At 56.8% G+C, this 21,480-nt stretch overlaps 1 protein-coding gene across 2 annotated transcripts in view; it reads right to left on the bottom strand.

The window, feature by feature from the left end:
• Positions 1-728: 728 nt before the first annotated feature.
• ANXA11 (annexin A11) overlaps positions 729-21,480 on the bottom strand; it is a 41,102-nt gene continuing 20,350 nt past the window's right edge. For both annotated transcript variants that reach the window (XM_045783149.2, XM_045783150.2), the window contains 14 exons: positions 17,061-17,123; positions 15,096-15,208; positions 13,820-14,212; positions 12,442-12,529; positions 12,121-12,215; positions 11,272-11,385; positions 9,258-9,348; positions 8,768-8,847; positions 8,588-8,644; positions 6,294-6,387; positions 4,547-4,642; positions 3,546-3,604; positions 3,223-3,345; positions 729-1,546 (listed from right to left, as the gene is read on the bottom strand). In XM_045783149.2, coding sequence (XP_045639105.1) covers positions 1,487-1,546; positions 3,223-3,345; positions 3,546-3,604; positions 4,547-4,642; positions 6,294-6,387; positions 8,588-8,644; positions 8,768-8,847; positions 9,258-9,348; positions 11,272-11,385; positions 12,121-12,215; positions 12,442-12,529; positions 13,820-14,212; positions 15,096-15,208; positions 17,061-17,115 — 1,518 coding nt within the window. In that variant the 5' untranslated portion in view covers positions 17,116-17,123 and the 3' untranslated portion in view covers positions 729-1,486. The remainder of the gene's footprint in view (positions 1,547-3,222; positions 3,346-3,545; positions 3,605-4,546; positions 4,643-6,293; positions 6,388-8,587; positions 8,645-8,767; positions 8,848-9,257; positions 9,349-11,271; positions 11,386-12,120; positions 12,216-12,441; positions 12,530-13,819; positions 14,213-15,095; positions 15,209-17,060; positions 17,124-21,480) is intronic.

Here is a 21,480-nt window from a genome sequence, read left to right on the forward strand (position 1 = left end):
TGAGGGTGGTGTTCCCAGGCAGACATCTACTCTGGCGATAAGCCATTCCCTGGGGCCTCTGCCAGGGCCCAGCTGGCTTGATCTCCCACCTCAGTCCTGAATGCTCTCCTTTCTAAACTCCCAACAAAGGAGGTCAGAAAGGGAGTGAGTGGAGAACCCTGGCCAGCAAGGCAAGCTCCAGGCTTCTGGACAGAATGATGTCTGGAAACTCTGCTCCTTCTGGACTCACCCTCTCCCACCACCACCAGCCAAGGGGCCAACGGCCCACCAGGACCACAGCCAGGAGCACCCTCTCAGACCGAAGGGTCCCTGAGGGGGCGTGAGGGGAGGCGCCAGTCTTGTGCCTCTCTGGGTTGTTCCCACCCTCCTCCTCTGGCGTCCAGCCATGAGGCCTACCCCAGGAGTCATGCCCATGCCCTCCTGCCCGTGCCTCTTCTTCAGGACCCGGATGAAGGACCACACTCTTCCTACCTTGTCCTCGGTGGACTGCACCACACCCGCATCTGAAAATCCACACACCTCTTTAGCATCTGGGCCCGGAGCACGGATTTCAGGAACCTCCCTTCTCATTCCTTACAACCTGGGCCTCCATAAATTACCTATGCTCACAGTCTCCTGAGCATAAGTTTCTACTTAAAGTCATATAAATTTTCACTGGCTATTAAAGGCGAGAACCCTGAGCTACAGGCAGAATCATGAGGCAGAAGAAAACAAGCTGGCACCAGGGAAACATTTCCAAAATGTTCCAGAGCTGGCTGTCTTTAATTTAGAAAGTTTTTGGCTATTAACATTCAGGTTTAAGGCACATTCCAAATTACAAGAAACCCTGTCACGGGCAGGGAGCTGGCTTTGTTCTCATGGTTTTGCATGGAAGAAGGAACAGATGACTTTCTGGCCTTTCTCTTCTTCTTTCTTTTCTAAGAAAACTCTAAGGAGTGAGTTTGGCAATAACAAAGCTGATGACACATTCTCACCAGACGCAAAGATTATTGTTAAAGGTCTCCCTTTTACTCCTTACTGAGGACACGGTGCTCCCCCGCCAACCTCTCACCCGAAATGTGTACGCAGCAAAGACTCGTATGCATCTGTCTGGCAAGGACTATTAAAAAAAAAAGATGTCTCCAAATAAAAATTTAAAATTACATGACTAATAGGAAGCCAAGAGTCTCAGCCACAAGCAAAAGAGACTGATTGTGTGAGTCAGGAAATAAAATGTCTGCTTTAGCAGCAAGCGGCCGTGAGGGCTGGGGAGGAAAAGGCGCCCTGAGAGAGGGACCCAGGTCCTACAGCACGAGCGCGTTACACGGAGCAGGAGAGGAGGGCGGAGGTGGGGGACGGGCCAAGGCTCTACTGACGGACGGGCTGCACCGGGACACCCGGGGGACTCTTTTGTGAACTTGTTAGAAACAGATGGACATTCTTTTGACCTTTTCCTGGCATCGCTGTTGCTGGCAGGCGGACAGAAGGGTGAGCCACCAGTCACAGCTCAGTCGTTGCCACCACAGATCTTCAGCAGAATCTTCTGGTAATCCCCCGAAGTGTCTCCCTGGTCGCAGAAACAAGGAAAACATCAGTTAAGGGAGCTGCGGCCAGTTTTGGCCTATCTCCTGATTTTCTTCTGCCCAAGCGCTGCTGCAGGGAGGTGGGCCCCGGCGGGGAGAGTCCCCACCCCTGGTCCCAGTGTGGGACAGGCTCAAGGCAGCCCAAACCTAGCCCCGAGCATGCGGCTCGGCCTCCCCAACCCCCTGCTGGAAAAAAGACAGCTACATTCACCCCAATGATCAAAGTCAGAATTTGAAAAATAGACACGCAAAATTTAGAACAGCTCCCCCAAACCCCTAACTCAGGGTTAACTCATGGCGGCCTTTTCTTGGTGCATCTTCATTGTGCTGGACCAAGGCTCACATGATGCGGTCCTACACGCGCTCTGGAGTGCGATCTCCTGCGGCCGGAGCGTGGAGTGCACGGCACAGCTACCACCTGGGTGTCCCCGCTCACACCGGCCTCTCCTCCCTGACTCTGTCACACTCCCATTAGAAGTGCAGAACACACTTAGCTAACGTCTTTAAAAAAAATTATTTATTTTAAATGTTAATTTTATTTATTCTTTATTTACGTGGGGCTTGAACTCATAACCCCAAGATCAAGAGTCGCACATTCTACTGACTGAGCCAGCCAGGCGCCCCACGGTTAGCTAACGTCTGACCATGTCCTTCCACCACGTCCTTCCTCGGGGGTGAGGCCTATGGCCTCTTCCAGTAGCCCACGGGTACACGGGAGCCACTTTGTGAATAACTACGAATCGTCTGCTATCAACAGCAGCAGTTTTATAGCCAGAAAGTGATGAGCTGTTCTCGGTGACAGGCCCGACATCCAGTCCGAGGGGGTCTGAAATCAGATGGGCCCGACATCCAGTCCGAGGGGGTCTGAAATCAGAAGCTGGCTGTAGTGACTCTGGTTTCAAGGCTCTCATGCAAGTTCAGAACTTAACGGTCAGAAGGCATTCATTCTGTCAGACTGGCCCCCGCGCACGGCGACAAAAGTGTAGCTAACGCTTCTGAGACACTTAACACGGGTCACACTGTGTGCCTGACAAGGACCGCCTCGTTCAGACTCCCTGAAGTCCTGGGGGCGGGGGGACTACTGTTGTCCCTCTCTTGGGGATGACGGCACTGGGGCTCGGGGAGGGTAAGGAAGCTGCTCATGGTCACACAGTCAGCAAGTGACAAGAGCCAGACTGGACTCCAGGCCGCGTGACCCCAGAGCCCTGGCGCTCAAGTGCTTCCAGGGCTGCCTCTGCCGTGCAGCTGGGTGACAGAAGGACTCATCGCCTCGGGACAGGAGTCCTCACCGACAGGTCACGGACTCACAGGGTGCCCGAGTGCCAAGGTGGGGAGGCCCTGCCTCTTCCCCAATGCCGGTGCTGGGACTCCCCCTCCCTTGCATCTACTGAGCAGCAGGGATGGTGGGTGCTGGGGAGATAGGGCGGGGGCACCAGCAGGGGCAAGACCCAGCCTGCCCTCAGGAGCTTCTAAGAGTCTGGGGGGCGACTGGACAAACCAAGAGAAGTCGAAGAGAGCAAGTACGAAGCCCACAGGCAGGACGCCCGTGCACGGCAGGGGCCAAGGTGGCCACAGTTCCGAGCAGGGAGGTACAGGGGCCAAGGGGAGTGGCCAGGGAGGTCTGCAGGAGCCAGGCCGCTCGTCCCCCAGAGGGCCGTACCGAGATGTCGTGGTACAGCGACTTGCCGTACAGCCGCTTGTACTCCATTCTGATGTCCAGGAGGTCGGTCTCACTGCGAGACACCATGATGCGAATGAGGGTCCGGTCCTTCGTTCCCACTCCCTGAAGAGAGTCCACCAAGGGCATGAGCAACGGGCCTCCTTACTGTCCCACCCTCCCCCCGTGGGCCCTCTGTCCTCTTGGCTGAGGGGTGGCTCTCCTCGTGCCTTCTGCCCTGAGCAAGGTCCCGGTCACGGGGGGGGGGGGGCTGAGACAACCCCCCCCATTCCCTGCCCAGACCCCTGCACATGGGAGGCACGTACCCTCATGGCCTTGTTGAGCCTTTCAGCAAAGAAGGCTGGAGTATTCTTGAGACATTTCACTAGAAGAGAGAAACAGAGCATAACTCCATTTGCAGAAAACTCTCGGGCCAAGGGGCCATGGAGAGAACGAGTGCCCTTGTGCGAGGCCGCATGGGACACATCCACCTTCCTCTCCTCGTTCTCCTCCAGGCTCAATTATCTGTGATCCTGGCTCCGGCTCTTTGGAAGAGAAACACGCACAGCCCGGACCCCAACCTTGACCTCCTTCCGGGCAACAGTGCTGCTCCGGCGTGCGGGGCAACCTAGGGGCTGTGACCTCCACGGAGGAAGGACGACCGAGTGGCACGAATGTCTCAGGCCACGATCCCTGTGTCCTGGGGGACACACAGGGAAATGGGGAGGATTCGCCATCTGCCCTGGCCAGAAAGCTCCAAGAAAAGCACAGCAAAAGACGGCCAGACTGTGACCTCCCCACAGGGTACGGAGAAGCTGCGAGGCCTGGGCAGGCAGGCGGCCGCAGAGCGGGTCGGGCCCTGCTGCAGAGGGCACGGGCCCCGTAAGAGGCACTCCACGGTTCCGGGAGCGAAGCCAGCTTTCCCGAGCCAGGGCCTGCTCTGCTGTTGCAAGTAAAAAGCTTTCCACGTGTTTCTATCACAAACATCTGACAACTGCCTGCAGGGATGTATTTTTAGAGGAAACTTGGCAGGATGTGAGTCATCTTCCTCCGGGAGGGCAGCTGGCCGCTGTCCCACTGGTGCCCACGCTGCAGCTCCTTCCCCAGAGCGGTGCCTGAAATATACACAGCACCCCCCCCCCCCGGGCAGTTGGAGGTACAGCTACACCGGGAGCCGGGACGCACGCTGCTTTCCCACCATTTCGGCACAGGATTTAGCAATCCTGGATCACGAGTTCCGCAGCCAGAGAAGGGTGAGCACCCTGCAAACGGACAACGCACACCAGCCCCAGGTGGGCAGGCGGCAAGGCGGGCCCGGGACGCCTACCCACGGCCAGCATGCCCCGCTCCAGGTCCCCGGACATCTCCCGGCAGATGCTCTTCTCGATGTCTCGGCCTGTCATCCGCTGATACTCATTGAAAACTAGTGGAAAGAGAGAAGGAACAAGTTACGGACTGAATTCTGTCCCCACAAAGTCCTACGGTGACGTCCTCACCCCCAGTACACCTCAGAATGTAACTATATTTGGACGTACAGCCTTTAAAGAGGTGATTAAATTAGAACGAGGCCCTTAGCGTGGCCCCTAACCCAATCTGACCAGTGGTCTTGTAAGAAGAGATCTGGACACACAGGGAAACACCAGGGATGCACAAGGGGGAGAGAATGTTTTAGAACACGGCAAGAAGCCGGCCATCTGCAGGCCAAGGAGAGGCCTCGGAAGAAACCCACCCGCTGACACCTTGGTCTGGGACTTCCAGCCCCCAGGATGGTGAGAAAATGAGTATCTGTCACGTAGGTCACTCGGTCTGCGGTGTTTTGTTGTGGCCGCCTGAGCAAACGATCATGGGACACTCCCGGCCTTGCCAGAGCCCACCTCTGCCCTCGGCTTACGGTACCCCAGGCGGCCCCACTGACCAGGCCCACCCAGCTCTCGAGTCAGGCAGGCTCTTCACCCCACGACGCATGAGCAACCCGCTCCCATCAGCTCATGGCTCACCCGGGTCACACCTTAACTACCCCACCAGCACCCCTCCACACACACTGGCAGAGTTTTCACTCTCTTCTCAAATCCCTTCACTTTCAGTCCATGCCCACATTCCTTCTCCATCATTCCACGTGTCTGTCTTGTCTCTCAGTCGGACTATGAGCTAATGCCCTTCTGGCCCCCACAGCCTCTCCGAGGACAAGCTGAACGGCCACGGCAGCGGCACTCCAGGCTCCTAGTGAGGCAGGTGGCCCAGTGGAGACCCGTGTGCTAACTCTAGCTCTGGCCTTAGCGCGTGCACAGACCAGGGGCCTGGGTGTTCACTCAGGCCCCCACCGTGCTGCTAAGTGTGGCTGTCATTCTCAGTCCTGACCTCCCCCCCAACTCAGGGCCTTTGCACTTGCACCCTGTCCTGTTTTTAACTCGAATGTCATGACCTCAGCAAGGACCACCCCAAGCACCATCCCTGACCCCCGCACCACTCCCTATCCCTGTTTCCAACTTTATTGTCTGTCACTAAAGTATTTACCATCTGGCACGGATTTCACTTAATTTTTGTTTACAGCCTGTCTCCCAGAACAAGAATGTGAGCCTCAGGACAGCAGCGGTTCCACACGCTGCACCCTGCGGCTTCCCCACGCCCACTCCGGGACCTGGCACGGGGCAGGAGCCTGGTTTACAGACCCCGAATGAATGAGTATACAATGTATGTTCGTACAGCACAGCGATCAACTGCCATGCTGATTTTTGTACGCCACGCTTTGGAAAGCATCGGATCAGGAGCTCTTGAAGGCTCTCTCAACTCTAAGTTCTCAACTCTAATTTCCACCTTCCGGGGTATAAAGACAGCAGCCAGCAGGAGGCTGCCACTTCTCTCACCTCTTCCTTTGCTTTCCTCCAGAACCAGATGAACGCGGAAACTCCGGAAACCCGCTGATAAGATCTTTTCTATCACCACCAGGGGGCTCTTTTAAGGAAGAGTAAGCCCCAGGCACAGTGGGACTGCCAAGGGTTCCTGCTGGCTGTCTCCCCTTCATATCTTGTCTGCCCTCATCTACCTGGCCCTAAGGAGGCCTGAGACCGCCTTACCTGCCACCAGGTGGGCCCGGCTCCGGGAGCACAGAATTGCGTTGAACTTGGACTCATCTGTTCCCAGGCGGTTCTCCCCAGCTGCATACAGCTCCTGGACAGAGGGGAAGATGGGCATGCAATGTGGGCCTCACCCCAGAGACCGGGCCCAGGTGACCAAGGACAGCCGTGCGGGTCCACCCGGGAAGGAAACAGGAGCAGGGCCCTGGCTGTGCTCCATGCAGCATGGACTAGACAACATCCACGCATCGTCTCGCCAGGCAACACAGGATTCTGAGGCAGGCTGGTGGGTGGGGCAGGGGGCGAGGGCAGGACAGTCAGGACCAGGAGCACCAAGGCCTGCTGAGGCCGGGACAGGCAAGGGACAGCTTTAATCCCAGTGAGGGAGCAGCAGCACAAGGAGGGGGACAGCAGAACGAGGGCTGGGCTGGTCCTAGCTCTGCTGCCAACTTGCTGGGGGGCTCCAGGGCCCTCCTGCAGCCGCACTTCCTCACCTCTGAAATGCGAAGGTCAGATTAGATTCGGGGTCACAAATCTGAAAGCCCAAAGCGGTTAGCCGGGGAACTTAAATGAGGGAAACAAGCCAGCTGTAAGGCCAGAGGGTGGTGGGGACGGAGGCTGGGCATGCGGAGGGGTGATCGGTCTCAGCACACCGCTGGGCCCTTTAACAGAGGGGCGCGGGCCCACGGTTACCAGAAATCCGGATTTGTTTTTTAAGATTTTATTTATTTATCTGATAGAGAGAGAGAGCACAAGGAGGGGGAGCGGGAGAGGGAGAAGCAGGTTCCCCACTGAGCAGGGAGCCCGATGCGGGGCTCGATCCCAGGACCCTGGGACTGTGGCCTGAGCTGAAGGCAGACGCTTAACTGACTGAGCCACTCAGGCGCCTCCAGAAATTCAGATTTCTGTATAAAATTTCCCAATCTTTATAAGTAGTTTCCCTATCTATAAGGGGGAACAATAAATATTACGACAGTACTAGGACAATGACTAGATTACAATTATGGATGTGGGACTGCATGCGGCTGGCACTTTCCCTGTGTTTCCCTGCGTATACCATAAGAATATTTGCAAACAGGCAGAATTTGCACTTGCTTGTTAAATTTTTGCAAGTTTGCGCCCCAAATATTTGCCAATTTTCAACCCCCCACACCAGATGGCTCTTGGATCTCAAGGCACTGATGGCCAGGGGAGGAGGGCAGCCACCAGGGGCTCAGAGATCCCACAGGTCAAGGTAAGGCAGGAACAGGTCCACAACTAAGAAGACAGAGAAGTGGGCACAAAACCTTGAAAGTAAGGCAGCTTCTGCCTCGGTCAGGGAATGCAGGCCCGACTAGCAGACAGGAAAGCAGGAACAGGAAAATTCCCACTGGGGCAAGGGCCAGGGCTGGGAGCCTGGGGATGCCCAGCCCTGAGTCCAGAAATGGGAGTGCATGTCTCAAGCCAGGGGAGATGTGAAGGCAGACTCTAAAGGAGGGCATCTGGGGTATGGCCGAGACAAGGCTCAACCTCCCTGTGCCTCAGTGTCCCCATCTGGAAAGGAAATGGACCAGATCAGAAGAGCAGCTATCTTCCAGCCCTAAAAAAGGGCCCTCCACAGAGGTCCTCTTCAGCCTGACAGATGGCAGAAATAAGGGGACCACTGGCAGCTCCTGGTAAATGCCAGGCTGGGGGTGGCAGGGGCGACAAAGGGGGAGAGAGGCCTAGCCAGCTCCATCCCACCAGGAAGCTATGGCTCTCTCCAGCCAGAACTGCTGTGGTCCAAGTTCATCAGTGGGAAACCCAAGCTCCTCCAGAGAGGTGACGACCCAACAGAGAGAGGGAATGGGAGAGACCACTGCCTTTTGTCTACAATCACGCCCATCTGGGGACCCAGGCACAATTCTAAGACCGCACAACTAATGTGACAGCTGGTTTCTAGGCTCTGACCTTCAAAAGCGAAACAGGCAAGTGTAATGTCTGCCCGTCTGCAAACACAATGACATATGCAACCGAACACAGGCAGAGGACCAGGTCACATGAAATCCCACACCCATCACAACCTACCAGCTCTTGTCACACTTGATTGTCTCCCAGGTTCACGCCGAGGGGGGATCAGAAGCCTACAGAGGCAGGGGGACACTCAAGGTCTCAGGGGTGATAAGCAGCAGAGCCCACCCGAGACTCACAGCATCTGGAACCCGCTCCTTATCAGTTGCTCTTTCTACCCCAGAGCCCCTCCCTCATGAAGAAGAAAGCGGGGGGCGTGCCCTGACTCCAGGAGCCCAGCTGGGGCACCTGACCATCACACCCACCTGGGCATCTCTCTGGACCAGCGTCATGTCCACATTGGTGCTTTCATCCCGGTTCCCCTGAAAGGAAGCAGGAGGTACGGTCAAGGCCGCTCCCTGCAGTTGCGTACCTTCCCCGCCCCCGTGCCTTTTCCACCTCTCTCTGCTCTGAGCCCTGAGCTCCGTCGTGGGTGGGAAGGGTACCTGAGACAGAGAGATGAGGAGCCGCTGGAAGTGCCCCGATGTGTCGCTTCGGATGGCCTCCTCCAGGGTCTTTTTGAATTCTGAAAGGGAGACACAGGGAAGTCTCACCCTGCAGCCACAGTCAGCTGCAGACACCGGCAAGAGAAGGGCCCAGGAGTCCTGGGTGCGATGAGACAGGTGGTCCACACGGCCCTCCAGGGACACGGGGGCTGTGACCTCCAGGCCGACCTGGCCTCTGTCAGGCTCGGCCCAGACCACACCCAAGAGGTTCTTCCCTCCCCACCCCTCCCTTACCTTAGTCACCTGCCCTGTGTGCAAACAGCAGGCAGGGCTGGGTCTTGCATCAAGGCCCCACGTGTTGGGGGGGGGGGGGCAAGAGATGAGGTGATAAGAAGGCCAAGAAGGTCTGAGAGGCCGTGGGAGAGGGTGTGGCCAAGGCCCAGGAAGCATAGGAGTCTGTGCAGGGCTGAGGCATGGGTGCAAGCCTAACCTGTTTTGTAGGCTCTGCTTAATTCCCGGATGTGCTCATTGCTGCGGGAGGCGAAGATCTCGATTAGGCAGGCTTCATCAGTGCCAGCCCCCTAAGGTGGCAGAGAACACAAACCACAAGCTTGTCACAGCTCCCTCACCGGCACCCAGGGAAGAGAGCAGGTGTCCTCTGCCCCATGGCACAAATCCCAGCAGTAGCGGCCGCCCCGGTGGCCCTGCTGCTGCTGCTGTCCAGGCCTGAGGCAGCCAAGCTCCCCTCCACCGCCCCAGGCCCAGAAAAGTGCCAGATCATGAGCGTGATGTGGTCACGAACAGAGGTCGCACGAAGGACCACGCTCATTCCCCCACCAGGAAACTGAGCATTAGAGAGGTGTGGTGACTTGTCCGAGGCCACACAGTAAATGGTGGGTTGAGATGTAGACCCAGATCTGTTTTATTCCAAGTTCAGCTCATGAACGAGACAAGACACAAGTGAAAAATGGGTATAAAGCATGAGTAGAAGTGTGGAAAGAGGAGAGCCCTGGACTGGACTGTGGGGCACCTGAAGATATCTAGAAGAGGCAGCACTGACGAGGCCGAGAGAGAGGAGCCCGTGAGGGGCGGGGGGAAGGTGGAGGACACAGGCAGCTGTCTGGCTGCTAGGCGGGCTTGAAGGTGGGCCTGCTGCTTGTTAGCTGTGTGACCTCAGACACCTTACTTCACCTCTCTGTGCCTCAGGTTCCTTGTGCGTCAAATGGGAGTGCCGCTAACACCTGCCTCCTGCAAAGTCCTGAGGATTACATGTTATGCATGTGAAGCACTTAGAACAGCGCCAGGCCCGTAGGCAGCACAGCAGAGGGGGAGCTATTTTCATAATGAGCACCACTGTTCAAGTCCTCAGAGCTCGCAAAGCGCTTCTGCTCGCCACCATGCTCCGTGTCACCACACGCCACAAGAAAGAGCTTGTCGCACTTGCTCAAGGACACAGAGCTTGTCCGTCAATGACGGGTGACCCCAGCCCTGTGCGGTTTCCTAGACTCCAGAACCGCCACCAGCTCATGAAGCCTGCTGGGGGCAGCGGCTGCACGGGGCAGAGGTCTGGGGCCGCTCCCTGGGTGCTGTCCCCAGCTGCCTGCTGACCCCTCCCTAGAAGACAGCAGGTCTGAGGATCTCAGCAGGGTCCTCTCCCCCCTCCATGCTCCTTACTGAATTCTCTGCCTCTCCTCTTGGCGGCAGGAAGAGTCATTGTGTCTATCCAGCCGCTGAAAAGTGACAGATTCCTTTTGGAGCACCCGCTCCATTCACAAGGAGGTGCCCCTTCTCTGGGAGCTGCCCCCGCCCCATTCACAGGGTACCTGCTGTGGGTTTTAGGAGCCACGGGACTGTACAGAATGTAGACGACACTCCCTTTGGTCACAAGTGACTGGACAGGGGACAGACAGTAACCCTTAAGTAGGCTAGTCAGTCTGCTTCTATTTGGAATTTGGACTGAGGGACAGCTGGTCTTTTCTTTGGCCCAGTTTCTGAGAGGTGAATGGATCGGGCCCCCAGCAGATGGAAGAATGAGGTGGGCACTCAGGAAGCAGCAGAGACAAGAGAAATCCTGCCTGGGTCCCCGCCCCTTCTCAAGCCAGGCCGTTCACCTTTACCCTCATAATGGATTCTGCACCTGTTTCCCTTAAACCTGTTTCTGTTGTTTGCTAACACAGAGTCCTAATGAAGGAGAATGATTCCACCCTCGGCCTCATACCCGTTCCTGGCACCGCGTCACCATCAGCTCTATCACTCAGCTGCCACCGTGCTTTTAGGATGGACAGCCTCAGATGCTCCCTGATGACAAATGACACCTGTTTCACCTCTTGGGAAAGTCACTGAAGTCACCCTTTCTACAGCACCAACCCGAGAGCGTCCAGGAACCACGCTGACAACAGCAGCTAATGAATGGGTTAAGCCCCACCGTGCAGTCCAGACTGTTCCCTGGCCCGTGTGTCCACGTGAGCAAATGAACACACACACAGACACAAACACGTACATACCTTGATGGCTTCCTTTATCTCATAGACATCGAAGAGGACCGGGGTCTTCATGAGAGCCAAGATTGTCTTCTCAAAGTTTCCTGACAGTTCAGATTTCAGATCTTTGATCAAATCCTGATCAAATATTCAAACAGACAAACAAACCTATTTTGAGAATCCACAGGAGGTGACTAATAGGGACAATATCGCAGACCCGAGGACCAGCAGCATCTCTGTCGGCCAGGGCCTGGCAGAAAAGCCAAATATCAGCCAGTCCAGACCTGCTGAGCTGAAGGCTGCAATTCAGTCAGCTTCCCAGGGGACCCATGGCACATTCAGGCTGAACCCAGGCCTAGAACACCAGTCGATTCAATTCACCCAGTGTTTACCTAAGGTTCAAAAGCCCAGGAGTTCAAAATACATCCCCACGCATGTGTGCAGAACTGCAAGCCTTTTCCTTCAAAGCTCCTCTCCAAGCCCCACCTCCTAGGGTGGTCATGAAGACAACAGGGATTAGCAGCCTGGGTGCCCAGGAGGAAAAACTGCCTGGTGGGAACCGAAGGGAAATACTCCGTGAGGCATGGCAGACCCAGGGCTAGAACCCACATCTCCGGGCGCCTCTCATCAAACCTCAGTACCCTGTGGACTTTTGGATTTTCCCTTCAGAGCACCCTTCTGTTCTAGAAGATGCCATCAGCCGAGAGGCCACTGCTGGGTGGGTAGCAGGAAACGCCTAATGGGCCTTACTGCCCACCCAGAAGATCTAGGCTCTCCTGGCACTAAAGAAAAGCAGGGGTGAGTGGGGCTATGCTGGAGGACAGGCCTCGGTTCAGCGGGAACCAGGCTTCCCTTCCCCCCACCCCCACTCACCTTCCCATAAGCGGTCTTGAAGGACAGGAGGATCTGCTGCCGCTGCTTATTGGAGCGACTCCCCAGGCAGTCAATGATGGCCTGCTCATCAGTCCCTGTGGGAGGAAGCGGTGGATGTGGGCAGGGCTGGGGTCTCAGGGAAGCTCTGCAGCTGGAAGCTTCCCTGGCCTGGGCCCTCCCGTTCTCCTGGGCATCCCAACTGCACCCCTACATCTACCTCCTCTTCCACCGCCACCGCCGGGACCAGGTTCCCTCCTCCCAGCAACCCTTCACAGAGCCGCCAGGTAACTGCTAGGATCCGAGCCACCCGGGGTCCCTCACCAAAGCCTTTCATAGCTTTCCGCAGGACCTCGGCGTCTCGCAAGGGGTCAAAGCCGGGAGCGTCTGTGATGGTGCCTCGGTTTCCAAACTGCTCGGACAAACGGACTCACGTAAGATGTTGTATCTCCCAGATGCAAGACTTCCCCGCCCCAGACTCTGAAAGTGACCTTCTGACTACAAGTCCGGGAACCTGAAGGAGCCTGCAATCAGTAACTGAGCGAGACTACTGCGGCCATCAGACGTCCTCACGTCTGGTGCTGCGGCTTTGCCTGGCTCCCGTGGCTAGAGCCCGTCTCTAGCCGAGTCCTGCCGATGAAAATCTGCCCTATGCCCAGCTCCTCCAGCACAGGCCCGGGTTCCTGATGGCGGGGCGGGGCTGGGAACCTCACTGCCACAGCACATGGCAGCACGCATTAGGGCCCTCCTAACAGGGTCTGGGTGGTCCACAGAGCACCTCTGTGCACATGGAAAAAGGTGTTCCCTCCAGAAATGCTGGTGTCCGGCCTTTACCTTGGTCCACACCACCTCACTACCTCCTGGACTCTGCTCTTCCTGGCACTGTCCTCTAGGCTCTCTAGTTGCCTGCCAGACTCCTTCCCGACACTGACTGCTGCACTCCCCAGCACACACGTTTTCCTGCCTAAGTGGTCTTCTGGTGGGTTCCTTCTCGGGCTAGTGCACTACAGAGTTAGGAAGAGAAGCTCAGAGAAGAGATAACCGGGAAGGTAGAGGTAAGATGGAGAGCAGGACAGGGGGAGGGGAGTGTGGGGGCAGGGAGGAGAGGGACCCTCCGTCTAATAATAGTCGAGCACATACCACTAGCCCTGTGCTTGGCTGGTTTGGCCCCGTAACCATGGCAATGAATTCTAGGCACGGCAAACACGAAATGCTCTCCAAAATGAGCCGAGAGCAGTTCCCCAGAGGAACTGCCAACAATCTCCCCTAGCCAAAGGAGGTTTTAAAAACCCTCTAAGACCAGTCTGAGAGGCACCTCGGGGGACTGAAGACTAAGCCCCACCGGGCACAAGGCTTGAGGCCGGGGGCCCAGGCAGTTCCTACAAAGCACAGAGCCCTGGCAGTGAATGACACAGGAGGAATGAGGAGTACCCTGGGACGTTCGGATCCAACTTGTGCGTGGGACATCTAACCAGACTGCGAGAGACAGGGCAGCTCCCTAAGGTCTTTAGAATACAAACCAGGAGCGGGGTGTGTGAGAGAAAGCAACACTCTTTTAAAACAAGAAGTTACAGATGGAGGACAGAGCCCTTCTCCATCCGCTGCATCCTCCCTGGCCTTGCTGGCAGAGGACACTGGGCCACGAGGCTCAGGCTTTTGGCACCCAAGCCTGGACAAAGGGCAGCACAGGGTGGGCACTCACCTGGGCTGGAGGCACAGCAGGGGTGACGGTCCCAGACCCCAGGTATCCTGGGTAGCTTGGCACTGGCTGCTGCTGTTGCCCAGGAGGCGGCATGGGCGGCTGGCCGGGGTAGGTCATGGGCGGCTGGCCGGGGTAGGGCCCCGGGGGCTGCTGGCCAGGGGGTGGCATGGGCTGGCCCGGCACAGGGGCCCCTGGGTATGGCGGATATGAAGGCATCCCGGAGGGTGGGTTTCCTCCAGGGGGTGGATACATTCCATATGGAGGAACAGGCTGCTGGGCGGAAGGGGGCTGCCCAAAACCCCCAGGGGGGATGGGAGGGTAACCACCCCCGGGGGCCCCTGGGTACAGGTTTGGCACGTTGGCTCCTCCGAATGTCCCGGACATGTTGGACGCCTGAAAGTCCACAAAGCAGGCCTAAGATGAACAGCCCCCCGAGGAGCACGGCCACACCCTGTCCATCAGTCCTTCCCTGACCTGAGCCCTAAGCACTCAAAGCTCAGAGTCCGAGCACCCCTGGCTTCTCAGGGAGGCCCAGCCTGACCACCCGACTTGAAACTACTGTCCCCATTCCCTCTCCCTGTACCCCTGAGCTCTCTATCTGCTCCTATGCCCAAGGCACCCATATTTGCTCTAACGCCACATGGTTTACTTATGGCGACTGTCTTCCCAGGAGCTTCGGGGCTGAGATTTCTGTTTGTGGTGTCCACGTATCCCCGGTGCCTAGAACAAGCCTGGCACAAATGGGACTGCATACTGGCCGGATGGCTGACACCGAGCAAGCATGTGTTTTTAGATTATAAAAGATATTCTTTTACAAGCCAATTCACAAATAAAAGGAGCACGTCTGCCTACGCTCCCAGGCGCGAGCGGAACAGTCATCCGCACGTACACACACACACACACACACACACACACACACACACACATATGCTCACTTCCCTCCTGACCCTTTGCTGCACTCACACAAAAGGTGCTCAGTACTATTCTATGAAGGCACCGCCCCATCCAATCAGAGCTGAAAGGAACCTGAAAGGCCAGGCAACCCGATGCACGCCCCTTCCCCTCATTTTACAGATGGGAAATCGAGATGCAGAGGACCGTGAGCAGACAAAGCCCCGACGAAAACCCTTCGTTCTAAGATGCAACCCAGTACTCAGTGCCCACAGGTAGGCACGCACACAGACACCTCTGAAGCCACTCAAGCCAGCAGCCCTTGTCCCTCTGGCCATGCAGGTGTGACCCCCAGGGGCAGCCCTAGCAGGAGGGCTGGACTCACCATTCCCGAGAGGTAGTCCTGGTTGAACTGCCCTGCGTAGTTGGCCATGTTATCCAGCCCGATGGGGGGCATGTTGGGCGGGGGGTAGCCAGCACCTCCCCAGGCACCGCCACCTGAAAGCAACACTAAGCCCTTTAGCACCTGCCGGCACTCCCAACAGGGAAAGGCAGGGCATGAAGCTCTCCGGTGGTCAGGAGGGGGGGCCCAAGCAGGGCCTTGCGGACAGCACTACAGACCCCACAGAAAACACTCAGGCAAGAAAGCTGAGCCCAATCCCGCTGCCAGAGGAAGAGAAAAGAGGGAACATCCCCCTCCTTTCAGGGAGGAAGGTGGGGGATCAGCAAACATTCCCAAGACCTCTATGGGATTAAGGAGGTAGGAGGACCAAGGACCGAACTGCCCTCCTGGGCTCACCATCATGGAATGGGAATACAGACATAAAAACAGGTCACTCGGGGACACTGTGCTCAGCCCACAACAGCAGTGAGCTCAGAGAGCACTGAGAACCCACACTGAGGGAAAGCATGGCAGGGAAGGGTGGGTGTCCTGCTGACTGGTTGTCTGCAATCACAAGTCTGTGAAGAGAGGGAGAGCAGGATGACAGGGTGAAAGGAGACAGCGCTGGGTCGTGCAACACAGACACCTGTCGCTACTGGGGGGCGCGGTTGGGGAACAGCAGTGAAAAGCCCCAGCTCTGAACCCAGAGGGACCAGGTGTGTGCCCTGGGGCGAGGCACTCAGCTCCTCTAGCTCGGCTTCCTCAGCCGACATGGGGATGATAACGAGTTTGCCTCTAACGGCCTGGGTGAGGACGAAGACCTGACGCCTGTGTGGGGGCTCCCATGCTGTAGCTAGCATCGCTGTGTGCGCCGCTGGCCTGAGATGCCTTCCTGACCAGGGCAGTGAACAGACCCTGAGGGCCTCGAGGTTAGCTTTTCCGATCCAGGGCTTCGGGACACTGAGGCTGGAGCCTGCCAGGAATCCCCAGCTCGCTCCCTCTCTGCTGCTCAGTGTGGCGGAGGTGGCGGTGGTAGGACACAACGGCAGGATCCCTACTGCAGAGAGGGCCAACCATGAGGCCAGCGCTGGCACACCTGCGCCGGGCCTCGTTCAGAGGGAAATGGCCCCACTCAACCCGCTACGCCACAGGACGGTGGCCGAGACCTGTTCTCCACATGTTCTCCACCTGCGGAATGGCAGGGTGGGCACGGATGGCCTGCAGGGTCATAGGGGTTCAGACTCAAGGACCTCTGCTCTGGGGAGATGAATGCGCTCACGGGTCTTGTGGGGCAAGGGGCGGCACTGCTCAGGCAACCTCCGGATGACCAGCCTGGAATGATCCTCTCGTCTCCTCCCCTACCCTGGGGACCCAGTCTCATTTCAGGAATCTGGGAGGGCCCGGACCAGAAGAGTGGATGTCTAAGGGTGAAGAGATGTGTTGTCGCGGGGGCGGGGGTGGTGGTGGTGCGGGTTCTGCTGGCCTGGCCGAGGGTGCAGCCCCAGTGCTATCAGCCCACAGCTCTGGCAGCTGCAGCAGGAACATCTGACCCTTAGCCACTGCCCCCACTTCCTCCCCTGGCAGGGGCGCCCAGCTGCTGAGCGCAGGGTAGGGCAATCGTCACTGAACAGTGCTTCTGTTTGGTGCCAGGGCTTTACCTGGCGATTTCACTAGTCTCAGGGACAACCCAGTGAAGGAGAGAGATGGGAAACCATTTGCAAAGGAGAAAACAGAGTCCCAGAAAAAGAAGGCATTTGCCTGCTGCTGTCAGCTAACAAAGAAAGAAACTGCATGCTGGCCTCATCCTGGCTTTCCAGAAGGGCTTCAAATCCAGGCCTCTCCGCTTCCTGGCTGCACCCTTGGGGTAGAGAGGAGGTGACTGGAAAGCACTGTTACTCCCTCCCTGTCCGCTCCTGGTCACTGAGCAGAGAGGGCATTCCCTCCCCTGCCCACTCCAGACCTTCTTACCTGGTGCAGCTGGGGGATAGCCGCCTGCGGGCGGGGGGTAACCTGGGTAGCTCATGGTTTAATCTGAAAGGCAAGAGGAAAGCAAGCGTGCTCAGGCTCTGCCGGGAGCTCCCACCAGCTTCGCCGAGCACAGCAACAGCCACAGGCCAGGTCCCTGCAGAAGGAGAGGCTGCATCAGCCCTGTCTTGGGTCAACCCAATTTACCTTCCACCTGCTAAGTCCCCCGCTAGAAACGGTGGCCAGGGGCAGACCCATGCCCGTGCCCACATGCAGCCATGCAGGGCTCACCACACACCAGGGGCTGCGTTTCCGTAGACCCCTTTCCCACACGCTTCACTCCCACCTCTGCTGACATGGGACACTGCGTGTTTGAAGCTGTTCTCTAACCTCAGAGGCGAGCGCACACTGCCTCGTTCTCAGGGGCCTGGGTCTATTTATCTTTATTTTCCGGTGTCTTCATCACCATCCAGCCAGAGGCCCCGTCCCCTGTGCCCAGCCTATAGAGACCCCGAGCTATCCACAGTGACCTCCAACACGGATTTGCCCCAAGCTACAGTTTTCATTCTCCAACCGCTGGCTCATCAGGCATGGGAGTGTGGCATGAAATCCTCAGTCCTAGAGACAAGAGACCTCAGGAGGGCCTCATGTGATCCAGGATCTGGAATGAGGGCAAGTGAGACAGCTGGAGCTCAGAAAGGGGAAGTGACTTGCAGATCACCAGCAGGGAAGGAGAAAGGCCTGGACCTAGGGCTCTTGCCTGTTGGTGCAGGGTGGGACAACTGCTCTCACAAAGTCCCTCTGCAGACAGATCCTTCTGCCTGGCCCCACGCCAGTTACACTGCCCAGGAGGGACACAGATCTGCTGCGACCCGAGCCACACACACTGTGGTGCAACCTACTTCCTCTCACTCGCCAGTGGCTGCTGCAGTCACAGAGGCGTCCAGTGACCGGTAAGGGTGTCAGGGGACCTGCAGGCCCCCTCAACCATCACACCTGCTGACCCAGGAGACTGGCTCCCCCCTTGCACGTCGGGCGCCAGTCAAGCTGTTAAAGTGCAGTGTGTGCATCCAAACCGCCCGAAGGGCTTGCTGAGCACACGGAGCTGGGCTCCATGGCAGTGAGTCCGCAGAACCAGAACCTGCATTTCTAACTAACTCCCAAGTGACGCTGCTGCTGCGGGGACCCCACCTGGAGAAGCACCGCTCTAGACGCCATCGTTCACCTACAGGATTCTAGCTGCCCTTCACAGCTACGTTGGAGATCTGCGCGTGGTGTTTGCAAGGAGGCTGAAGGGCTTGCTTCGGTGCCACTTGTCCCCACGGGGCCCACAGGCATGATGGGCATGGGGATGTATTTTGGTCAGTGCGTCCAGAGGTGACTGTAGGCAGAGCAGTAAAAGGCCAGATGACAGCCTAGTGACCCTGGAGAGAGCGAAGACTGGCCACCTGCAGCGTGGGCCAAAGACCATGGTGAGGCCCTCGGTCTGACTCCTTTCCCTGTGGCTGGCTGAGCTGTCAGCCCAAAGCCCTCCCAGACCCTGCCCTCGGCCTGACCCTCCTGCCGGAATCCTCAGGCCCTGCTGATGAGGAGGGCCTGAAAATCTGACTGACTGGATGGGCCAGGAACCTCACGCTGGGAGGAAGACGAAGAGCCCTGCACGAGGCCAGCATGAGCGGTGGTCGTGTCCCTGACACCCTTCTCCTCTGGAGACCACATTTAAGCAGAAGCTTTGGGTACCAAAGACCCCTCGCCACCCTCCCCCTCTCATCCCAGAGGAATGAGACCAAAAGGCCCCATCCACAGCCAGAAGAGAGAAAAAAAAAACCAAAAGCTGGATACAACCCTGTTCCATCATCAAAACTAATCTCAGCCAGACCAGAGATTTAAATATAAGTGGTCCCGAACCCCAAAGACATGAAACTGAAGTTCTTTTTTTTTTTTTTTTTAAAGATTTTATTTATTTATTCCACAGAGATAGAGACAGCCAGCGAGAGAGGGAACACAAGCAGGGGGAGTGGGAGAGGAAGAAGCAGGCCCACAGCAGAGGAGCCCGATGTGGGGCTCGATCCCATAACGCTGGGATCACGCCCTGAGCCGAAGGCAGACGCCCAACTGCTGTGCCACCCAGGCGCCCCTGAAACTGAAGTTCTGCACAATAAGAAACAAATAAGGAAAACAACAATAAGACAAGAAAAATAAACGTAAGAAAAATATTTTGCAATTAAAAAAAAACACAAAAACAAAACCCAAAAAACAAAACCCAGTGACCAGTAGAGAAACTCCAATGATGCAAGCAGGCAGTCACATAAAAGGAACGGAATTTACCCATGCTAAGATGCTAGAATCGCCAATTACAAACACAGAGATGTCAACATGTCAAATCACCCGCTCTGAACCAGAAACTCACCTCTGGAAGTGTATTTCCCAGGCACGCTTAGGCCTGCGTGAAGCGACAGGGACGGGGACTGTAGCGGGGCCGTTCTGCGCTAACAAGCCCTAACGACCCACCCATAGCAGGCTGGTGAGCGGGTCCGTACAATGAATACTCCGGAGCTATTTTCACAATCAGCCATGGCTGTGTATGGGCGTACGGAATTCTTGATCAAGGTGCACACGGTGCACACGGTGTGCTTACTAAGCTAACATTTCTTTAAAAATAGAAGATGCAAACAGACTCGCTGGTACATATAATATATATACACAGACACACACCATCCCCGGAATGATAAACAAGAAACTTGGTGACACTGATTGCCTTTGGAAGGGAAAACTGGGGACAGACATGAAGCTCACTGTTTATATTTGCATTCTTTGGCCACATGCATGTACTGCCTGTTAAAAAAAACAACTTTAAAAAAGGCTCAATTCAAGGTGGCGATTTCTGAGCTCACTGGAAGGCCATGGCTGTGCTTCCAACATTTGAACACCTCACACAGGCTCTATTCAGCCCCAGGCAGCCCGGCTCAGAGCCTGGGGTTAGCAGTGCTATGTAAACGCACCACGGGACCCAGACCTGGAGGGTCCGCTCGTGAGTCCCCGCCCGCAGCAGGAGCACAGGGAGGCCTCGGGCTGCTCCCAGGGTGATGGCACGGCATTCCCGGGAGGGCTTCGCGGACTTCCAGCAAAAGTCAAAAGCTCTCCTTTGGCAGCAAGCCAGGTCTAATCCCATGTCGGAGCAGCAGGCCTTCAACCCTGGGTCTTCCCCTCCCCTGAAAAGACCACTTCCAGTCTGGGCCTCCCCTGAGAGCAGCCTCACCTCCCCACCATCTCCTGTGTGCAGTACCGCTCCCTTCTCTGTCTCGGAGCTCTGTTCAGAATCCAAGGCCCCAGCTGTGGTCCCCGAAGAGCACAGGGCAGGGCCGGACCACCAGCTCCCTCCTCCCCGGGTTGGGACACAGAGTGTTCTGGACAAGGAGCCCTGATGTGGGTCCTGTCCAACTCCTCCCTCGAGTTCTGCCTGCTGCTCAGCCTGCTGAGGTGTCCGGACATTCCAGCATCAAACATCTTAGTCCTCAGCTCTGTTTGGTAAGCATGACATTTGGTTTCTTCCAAGCAACTGGTAGGAAAAGGGCCAAGGACAACACTCCTGAACTGTCACTGCCGACCACGCCCCAGCCCGACAGCAGCAGCTGCACGTGCAGCCACGCAGCCGGCACCCCGGCCCCTAACTCTACCACAAGGACGCCACACACGTTTCCCCATCAACTTCACTCCAGTTTAAAGAGGACCTGCGTCAAATGAGGATTTGAACATATGGCTCGTGCCTAGAGCTCCCCCCGCCCCGTTTACCTGCCTAATAATCCCCAGGAGAAAAGCCACGCAGCTGGATGACCTGGGGTGCCCTTGGGTGCACCATCCCTGCCCCCAGTGCCTACCCAACTGGGAGGCTGTGGGGATTCAGCTCTTCGACTCACAATGCCTACCTGCTTTCCCTCTTCTCAACATTAAGAAATCTGCTCATCATCGTCTTCGGGTAACTCTGGCCACCAGCAGGGCACGCTATACCAGTTGAAGTTGTTCTGGGCTCCATCCCCGCTCGGAGCAGGGCTTCTAGGTGGTCCGAACCTTGCTTTCCCCTCCCCCCTACCTGTCCAGCACTCGCTCTCCACCACAGAGGAGAACACAGTGAGTTACAATCCAGCAGATCTGTTCTCTCTTTGGTGCCCACAGGTATCATCACACCTGCCACACAGACCAAGCCTCTCGTCCTCCTATCCTTCCATAGTTCTGGCAGGCCGGGGTATATCCCCCAGTCTGCGGTGGCTCTGGTCAGGACACGGCCACGCGGACTCACCGGAGAGAGCGTATTCTGCATGGCAGGCAGCCGGCCTCTTTAGGGATTGCGCCAATTCTTAGAAACCAACTCTGGGGCACTTCCAGCCTCCAGGCCTGCCACTTTTGGGCTTTTGGGGCACAAAGA

The sequence above is a fragment of the Ursus americanus genome, chromosome 6 (assembly GCF_024610735.1).
Source record: "Ursus americanus isolate L20-20 chromosome 6, mUrsAme1.1.p, whole genome shotgun sequence".
Lineage (NCBI taxonomy): Eukaryota > Metazoa > Chordata > Mammalia > Carnivora > Ursidae > Ursus > Ursus americanus.